Source organism: Ananas comosus, linkage group 17, assembly GCF_001540865.1.
Source record: "Ananas comosus cultivar F153 linkage group 17, ASM154086v1, whole genome shotgun sequence".
NCBI classification, from domain to species: domain Eukaryota; kingdom Viridiplantae; phylum Streptophyta; class Magnoliopsida; order Poales; family Bromeliaceae; genus Ananas; species Ananas comosus.
In genome coordinates, this window is record NC_033637.1 from 4,834,279 (window position 1) to 4,844,066 (window position 9,788).

The window sequence follows — 9,788 nt, forward strand, 5'->3', positions numbered from 1 at the left end:
TGATGACAAAATTAGAACGTTGGAGGTCCAACGTTCTTCTCGAAACGTCCGCGCGTCGGACGCGCGAACGTGCGAGTGGAGTGCGCAGAGAGCCGGTGCGCACGATGCGCAAAACAAAACGTCTGCAAAAATCTTCGGTTAATAATTTAAAAACATAATAAATTAAATAATAAATAAATTAAATAAATAAAAGAATAATAAAAGTAATAGAGAAATTATTGAATTTTCTCCAACACGCGGTTCAAAGTTCATGACCCCTTGCACAAGCTGCTGCTGCTTTTTCTACTAGTTTCGTTAAACACATTATTGCCTTTGACTTTCCACAAAGCCATTTTTCAACAAATTTACACACAGTTCTAATGGCCTTATATATACACAATTATTATCTTTATAAACAGTGTTTAAAATGGTAGCCATGCCCCATGGAGGACTTAAAAAAAGCTATCCCTTTCTTATAATATGTTTCATGCAGTAAATATATATATATCTTTGTGTTTTGTAAAAAAAAATCAGTGAAGAAACTCTCCTCTAGGTGTTACAATAATTACAAAAATAAAACAAAAAACATGAAAAGACAAAAACAGGGTTAAAGCGATAACACTGAGTAGAATTAGATCCTCGATCAAGGAAAAGGTCGCATATTTACTAGCTTATAATGAAGAGTAATGCTAAACATGCAGATAAATTTTATAATATTTTACAAACTAATATATGTGGCAGTTAGATTTGGCAAATGGACGGATTGGATAACCGTAAGCGGGTCATTGTACCTACGGGTTACTTGGGCATAGGTAAAATTTACCCACAAATTTTTGGGTAGTCAACATTTTTACCCATACCCACCCGCTCGTGGGCAGGTGGGTATGCGGGTTACCCGAAATTTTTTTTTCTTTTATATATATTTTTTAAATACAAAATATATATATAAAAAAATTTTAAAAACGTACCATAACTCATTATTTAAAATATTATAACATACAATAAAACTATTTTCAAAGTCTTAAAATAAAAATATTTCATAATATAAAAGACACGCGATAAAAAAATTAGAGTTATGATTTTTAGAATCGATAAATAAAAATATATACATTTTTTAATTAAGAAATCATATTATATATTAAAAAAATATATGTGCGGGTGCCCGTGGGTACCTGCGGGTTACCCAAAATGTCCACAGCTTAATAGATACCCACCCATTTTATCCGCAATTTTTTGGGTTGAAAAAGTTGGTACCCATACCCGCAAATTTGCGGGTAACCCACGAGCACCCGCGGGTATGAGTCGAGATTGCCGGGTCTACTAGCGGTATTTGTATAGATCTGATACCTTTTTGAGATAAATTTGAAAAGATTTGGTATCTTTCGAAGGTGTAATTATGAAATTCAGATTTAATACTTTACCAAAATAAGATAATCATAAAATTTCAAATAAAAAATACTGGAAAAACATGGAGACGCCACATGTATCTAAGAAACCGTCAATTTATATATTTGTAAGAAAAAGAGAATTTTATCGGAAAATATTTGAATAGTTTGTGGATTTGGAAAGATTATACCGTTCCGTTAGGGTGGCAAATCCAAGTCTCGCGTTGTTCGCAGAGCCACGCTCGTTCGTGCTATCCGAAAAGTGAACTCAGATGAAGTGTGATCGGGTCTCTTGGGGCGGCGGGCATGTGAGTGGGGCTGTTAGGTATGTATGCGACGGGATCGTGGTGTGTGGTAGTGGGGGGCCGAACACGAGCTGAATTTTCAGCTCGTTAATTGAACGACCGAACATCGAGCTGCGGATTACCTCGCTCGGTGTTCGTGCTCGATAACAGCTCGAATACATATATTTTATATTATATAATTTATTAATTTATATTTTATATATAAATAATATAATTAATATGTATATATTTTTTATTTAAATTTTAGAAAAATAAAAATATAAATGCAGTTTAATTATAAAAAAACTCATTTATATGTAAATGTTTCAACATTAAATCAAAATCTAATGGATAAATTTTATAAATTTATTTTTATATATATTTAATCTAATTCTTTTTAATTTATTGTTCTGTTGGCACTCGTGAGCCACTCCGTGTTCGGCTCGATAATAAACAGCCGAACACGATTAAAAATCGGCTCGATACTTTAACGAGCCAGCTCGTGTTCGGCTCGTTTAATAAACGAGCCGAATATGAGCCGACCCCAGCTCGCTGATTAAACGAGCCGAACACGAGCTGACCCCAGCTCGCTCGTGTTCGGCTCGTTTACACCCCTATTTCCGATATGTAGTCATGAAATTCAGATTTAGTACTTTAATGAGATAAGATAATCATAAAATTCAAAAAAAAAAGTATTGAAAAAATATGGAGGAGCCACGTGTATCTAAGAAACCACCAATTTATATATTTGCATGTACGTGGATTTGTAAAGATTTGATACATTTCCGAAGTATAATTATAAAATCCAAATTTGATACTTTATCGAGATAAGATAACCATGAAATTCAAAATATAAAATACCTAAGAAACCGCCAATTTATATATTTGTATGGACAAGATGTGTACAACTCACCTCCCTAGCTACAATATTGCAATCAAATAACTACAATGATTCACTCCAAACCAAAAGATGGAAGAAGCGAATCGCCACATTACTGTTATATCATTTCTATATTATTATTCGTTTCTTTTCTCTCTCTTTTCCCCCGTTCCTCATTTAACTTCTTTGTCTTGTCCTCTAAAAAAAGAAAAAAAAAATTGTCGCAGGAAAACGAACATGCGATTAGCAGTATATGATTCACAGATCTTCATATTTCCATCACATGTTAGGGAGCTTAAACTTCGATCACTTGTGTTCTTCAATTCCTGCAAGAAATTAAATACATGCATTAATTTCATAAGTTACTAGAGTAAATATAATTCTGTAATCTCTTATTGGGAAAAAAAAAAAAAAAAAAAACTAAATATCTCGCAAAGTCGGCGTAAAATAATTGAAGCAAAAATCGTTGAGAGAGAATAAAACAGAATNGAGCTTAAACTTCGATCACTTGTGTTCTTCAATTCCTGCAAGAAATTAAATACATGCATTAATTTCATAAGTTACTAGAGTAAATATAATTCTGTAATCTCTTATTGGGAAAAAAAAAAAAAAAAAAAACTAAATATCTCGCAAAGTCGGCGTAAAATAATTGAAGCAAAAATCGTTGAGAGAGAATAAAACAGAATGTCTGATTTCTTATAAAAGAAATCATCTATAATAATTTTTTTAAAGTAAAATATGTAAAACTAATTACGTTAATTATGGATCATTTTGAATTTGTTGGGTCTAATCTTTCAAAATTTTAATTTTATTATCCAACTTTTCAATTTTTTGATTTGAGTTAGTCAACGATAGTTTGACTTTTAAACTTTAAGCTAACTATTTCTCTTTATAAATTTATAGTTGCTGGAATTCCGTAAAGTTAATTAATCAAATCTGTAAAGATAAACGATGCATTCATATTTTGAAATCGAAGTGCTGTTCAGTGACTTAAATCAAACAAATTAAAAGATTAAATAGTAAAATCAAATTTTTAAAAAGTTTGTTAGTTTAGTCAAAATAGCAGTCTATAGTTCAAAAAAGTTCTGCACATTATACCATTTTACAATTAAAATTTCACTATTTTGGGATAGAGTGCGTGGGCTGTCATGGAATTCGTAGTCTAATCTGAAATTAGAAAAACCATCTATTTTCAAAAGTTTAAGCTATCATAGATGAGCGTTTTTAATATGGTTAATTTTATACAGATCCCTGTAAATATAGTAAATTGTAAATATATTCTTACAAACTTCAACTTTCATATATTGTTTCTATAAAAATCCTAATATTTTCAAATATGTCTCTCTGATTTATTACCATTAAAGTACTATTTATTTTATAAGTAAAATGACCTTTTTGCCATCATAGATATGTTCCTTCAAAAGTCCTAACTGTTAATTGAATAGGAATAAAAAAAGTTAATTCACCTCATTCGTATTTTATTATAATTAGTTAACTAATTTTTTCTAACAAATCCTAACGGTAGGAACAAATTTAAAAACATCAGAATTTTGTAAAGACAATACATGAAAATTAAACTTTATAGAAATATATTTATAATTCACTATGTTTGCAAACATTTACATAAAATTAACCCTTTTAATATTTATACTTAACACTAATCCCTCACAAAGGAAAATTTAAAGTATTACTAGGAGTCGGTCCAATTTGAATTTAAGACCTCAAACTAGCAGTTCGATAAAAATGTGAAATAATTAATATTCTCTAAAACTTAAGCTATCTCTCACGAGAAAAAATTGAATACATATAAATAAAAGTCTGACGCAACTCGAACTCGGTACAATTTAATAACACAATTAAACGAAAAAGAAAGAAAAAAAAAGAGAGAGTATATATAGTAAAGTGTCGACCTTTAAACCTCCTTGTGAGGCATCTTGGAGGGGGAGATGATTCCCCTCCCCCTCTCCGAGATGGTCGAGAAGATTCCGGCCAAGATGACCGCCACCAAGACCGGCATCAGCACGACTCCGATCACGAGCAACAGCGACCCTCCGATCACGAGCGTCAAAGAAGCCCCGAGCAGCAGCCCCGCCAACCCTGCCAGCGGCGGCGGTGTGCCGCCGTTCGACGCCTTGCGCTGGGGCCGGCGGAGGACGGCCGAGAGGAGGGCATAGAGATCGTCGATAGCCCGCGAGAGATCGTCGTCGTCGTCGTCGTAGCGTCTCATCTTTCTTTATTCTTAGGAAAAAAATTGTTGTAAAACTTAAATGGTATTACAAGTGTGGGGATTATGAATGAAATTCTCTCCACTAATTTTTTGTTTGTGTAAGGAAGAGATGAGGTGAGGTGTTTGCTTCAGGTTCGTGAGGAAAGTGTGTGTGTGTGTGTGATATTTATACACGTCTTTTTGGATTGTGTCAAAAATGACAGGGGAAATAAATAATAGGGAGTAAAATTATATATGTATCCGTGTGTCACACGTTCATACGGAAGGACTTAGTTAATTAATAGATTCCGTTAACAAAGAAACATATACATGAGACAGATTCAACAAAAAAATAAAAAATAATAAAAAAAAAAGCAAAGGAGATTTACTGGCATTCTATAAATAAAAAAAATAATAATGCTATTTATACATTAAAAAAAGTAAGTATAAAAATTTTATCACCTCTTGTTCATTTTTTTTGTGTCATGCTTTGAGGAGATAAATCCCGAAAAAGCAAAGAGCAACATGCCACAAATAATACTGCTACAAATTTTTCAAAATATATTCTTTATAATTATTTGCGTACAAGCATACAAACTATAGAGATTTTTTATTAATTTATGCACACATTCTGAGAGTACATTATGTATTTAGAGATCAAAGGTAATTTTTCTAAATTATCTAAGTTACAAAGTAAGAAGTGAATGGGCTAGCGAATACTAGCAATTGGGCATTTAGCAAATAAAAATTTTATAAAAAATTTCTGTGTAATTTTTTTTTTTATTTCAGTGTCTGTATCCTGGATTAAGTTTGGATCAAACCCTTTAGTTAATTTGCTAATGAGTGTTGACTACTTTACTTGTGCACTATCCAATTTAATTTTTTTACTAACATGCATTTTGAGGCAAAAGAAAAAAAAAAAAAAAGAAAAGAAAAGAAGAGAAAACAATAAATTTTGTTGACAATGAAATTAAACTTTTCAAAGTCCAGTTGATTGAATCAATTTGGAATCCTGATACCACTGCAGTGTGCGACTTTCAATGTTTGAAGAGGGATTTGAAATGTTCCAACATTTTTGCTTGAATTTTATTTTATTTTCCTTGGGGTCTGTACTATATATCTTTTTAGATATAATTCAAAATGGAATATATTTTTTCATTATTATCATGGTTGGTTAATTGGGAATATACTTCAGTCAGTGTAAAAGATGACAACTACTTAATATATAAATTACATTCAACGGCACCGATCATCGATTTAGAGGTTCTATCATAAAAAATAAATGGATGATAACGGTACTCATTTGCTACTAATAATATTACAGCTCAACTCTCTCTTTCTATATATATATATATATGTAGAGAGAGAAAAAGAATTGGGCTGGAATACTATTGATAGTATGTGCTCTCTTTTACTATCAAATTTTTAACTTTTGGATGAAAAATTGTAGGGTTAGAATGATATTAGTCCCTTAAGGTTGAGTGGTCCTCACTGGATTATAATATTTAATCCAATAATTAGAAATGATCAAAGAAATTGATCCAAGGGTTAAAAATTTAATAGCAAAGGAGATAAATACTATTAATAGTATTCTAGCTCAACTCTATAATTCTAATCCTATAATTTTTTATTCAAGAGTTAAAAATTCGATAGCAAAAGAATCCCAATACTATTAATAGTATTTCACCCTAATTATAGACTTGTATGTTATTAGGAGCACGGAAGCCTCCGTGCTCCTAAGTAATTTTCAGTGATGAAACTTTTGAATCGATGATCGGCTCTATTAGATTTGATCTAGTGTATTTGATTAATTATTAGAAAATAAATTTTACAGATTTTCGTTATCATTTACCTAGTGATTGAAGGATTTAAAATCAATAATTTTTAATGGTTGATGTGTACCATTTGTAAGTTTAACGGTGTAGAAGTATTCAAATTAGATGAAATTTTGATATAAAATTTTTTATACTATCTATAGCAAGATCAATATCTCTGATTGAAAATTTTCGTATTATATCATATCTTTTTGTGAGATTTTTAATTTTAACCGTTAATTTTGAGTCCATTCAATCATTAGGTACATAATATCAAAAAATCACAAAATGTATTTTCTATATACTTCAAAGATACTAGATCAAGTCTAACAGAGCCGATCGTTGATTCGTAAGCTCCATCATCGAAAACAACTTTAGAGCACGAAGCCTTTGTGCTCTTAATAACACACAAGTCCTCTCTCTCTCTCTCTCTCTCTCTCTCTATATATATATATATATATGTATAGAGTCCGGCTACTATACTCTAATGAGTACGCTGGTACTCATAAGTTATTTTCGATGATAGAGCTTCCGAATCGACGATCTACACCGTTAAACATTATTTAGAGTATTTAAAACATCTAGAAATCAAATTTTATAATTTTTCGACATCATTTACCTGACAATCAAAAGCTCACAAAATTGACAATTTTTAACGGCCGGTATGAGATATTTGCTAGTTTAACGGTGAAAAAGAATCGGAATAGGTTGAATTTTTGATAGAAAATTTTATTCACTACCTAAATAAAGATCAATNAACTCTAAGCACGGTAGACTATCTGCCACTTACCTCGCCAGGCACATGGGCACGGGCGGTTTTAAAACACGGGCGATCACGCCAGCACTCAACGCTGCGCGCGCGGCGGCGAGCTGCTGTTAGCAGCAGCAGCAGCAGCAGAAGAAGGAGGCGAGTAGAGAGAGAGAGAGAGAGAGAGAGAGAGGTTACCTCAAAAACTTCGCGCGCTATGAGGCTTAGCGCAGGTGGGGGCTGCGCGCGGAGGGCCTCGAGGGTGCGGAGGTGGCGACGGAGGAGGAGGGGTAGGAGAGGAGGCGGAGGCGGGAGATAGCGGAGAGGGAGGAGGAGGCGGCGGCGGCGGAGGAGGAGAGGGGGGTGTCCGTGTTTGGGATTGGGATTGGTTTGGGGCAAGGAGAAAGAAAAAGAATCTCAAAGATCGAAAACAGGGAGAGAGAATCCCAAAGATCCAACGGCCACGGCCACTATTCGCAACCCTTACACTGCACCCCGCCGTTACCTTTCTGCGGGTACCACCTCGAGTAGCGGGCTAAGAAGCTGCTTACGCCCTAGTGGGGGGAGCAGGAATGGTCTCATAGATAGAGGAAGAGATATCTGTCTACAACACACGGCGCTAGAATATAGCCTTTAAAGAAAAAAATCTACAAACACTAATCGGCTACGACGCAATTTTTAGGGTTGAAAAAGAACTTAACCTCGACCATGCTCGCTATTGAAATGGTACGCGCCAGTACAGAGAGTAGGAGTGTTTAAATGCTGATCAATTAAGGACTTTCTAAACTGTGGTAAAGTACAACACGGTTGTTAAAAAGGAAAATTTTGTACTCGTATCTTCAACAAAGACTATAGGAACACTACACAAATTATAGTAGTAACGTTAAGGTACATTACAAAGGAACCAAAACATCGGAATCGTTATTTGACAATTCTCATTTAATATTGAATCAAAGATGTGTATCTTCTCAACATGCCGGGGAAAGTCATACTCGTCTCATTACGCCAAACGATGTTGACAACTACAACTGCCGTGGAAGCTTGATAGCTAGCAACTAACGGGGAGCCGTTTTTAATCTGTAATAACGATTGGGTCGACATTGCGTCTATAACACGACGAAAATAGGAAGAAGGAACTGCAACGATACTAAAAAATAGAGTACGCTGTGGAATGGCAGTCCTTAAGTTGTAGTGTTTCGTCAAAGCCATAGTTCGAATTTTGACTTTACCAAAAAGGAGAGAAAAGAGAAGAGATTGTGTATATAGTTGTCTTCTAACAATCTCAACAGATACTTGATCGTTGAAATTGCACAAATACCTAAAACCATTTAGACGACTACTTTACAGATTACCTTGAATTTGACATCGGACAAGTTTCCCTTTTACAATGTATACATCAATCTATACAAGACTAAAATGTTTAAGCATAAGAGTATCGTATTGTAATAACTAGTTTTAAGACTTTAGTCTCTAGAGGAAATACGTATAAATACAGATACAAAAACGAATCTTCTATAATATTATTTGTCCTACCTCATCAGAGAAGTAACAGGTGTTTAAAAAAAGTGTCCCAATACGTCCACCACTGCTCCGGTTTTACGAATTTTCCGTGGAGGTCCTATGAAGACGTTATTAACCGTATCCACGATTGTCCCGTCGATGACGACGAAGAAACGAGTTATTTGTACCAATATGACTACGAACGGCACACAATACATACCTCCTGGTATGTAACGGTGTGTTCAAGCCTGGAGTGAGACTGTTACCTTTTCAACCACACCATTATAACCTACTACCCTACGTCCATAATTTGTTACTTATATATGAGAGTACTTAAAAATAAACCAGACCTATTATCCATTAATTCATATAATACTATCAATCAACGGTGACTTGTTCTGAAATCATCCACGGCTTATCATAAATAGGTAGACTATCGGAAACATCGACACGTTTCATATAAACATCGATAAAATTGAAGAACCACAGTTTACGTTTTAAATTTTAACAATAATATCCTCGAGAATAAAAAATAAAAAAAATTCACCCAACTTTAACCACTATCCAACTGGAAGAACTACTAGACTAAAAGTACACGAAGGTTAAAGACACTAGTTAAAATAATAACAATAAACTGAAGAGTACTCAGGTACACGAATAAGAAACATATAGGTGTTACCAGACAGGATTTAATAATCGTCTTCTTACCTTCACAACAGGGGCTACATAGTGGTGGAAGTACAAAAGGACAAGACACTCGACTACGATAATATTCATTGCCGCACTTCGTAGCTTCGACAAAGATAATGATCGTTGTGTTAACCATCGATATCACTACAATGGATTGGAAAAGAAAAGGAAACTGTTGGAAAGAAGTACAAGTTTTGACAATGGAGATCAATAACGGTAATTGATCTACAATGACATACTAGCTTTCGGAGTAGAGGTTTTTATTTTATTACCGATTATAGACTAGTCCTAACTTTAAGTTA

At 33.8% G+C, this 9,788-nt stretch overlaps 1 protein-coding gene across 2 annotated transcripts; it reads right to left on the reverse strand.

The window, feature by feature from the left end:
• Positions 2,490-4,976, reverse strand: LOC109722840. Of its 2 annotated transcripts, none has more exons than XR_002219552.1 (2): positions 4,439-4,976; positions 2,490-2,854 (listed from the first exon to the last, which is right to left on the reverse strand). XR_002219552.1 is itself a non-coding variant. In XM_020251001.1 (2 exons), the coding sequence occupies exon 1, from the start codon at positions 4,753-4,755 to the stop codon at positions 4,441-4,443; it is 315 nt and encodes a 104-aa protein (XP_020106590.1). In that variant the 5' UTR covers positions 4,756-4,966; the 3' UTR covers positions 3,018-3,052; positions 4,439-4,440. The 2 variants fall into 2 exon arrangements, 1 of the variants encoding a protein (XP_020106590.1); XM_020251001.1 differs by lacking the exon at positions 2,490-2,854 and adding an exon at positions 3,018-3,052 and having other exon boundaries at positions 4,439-4,966.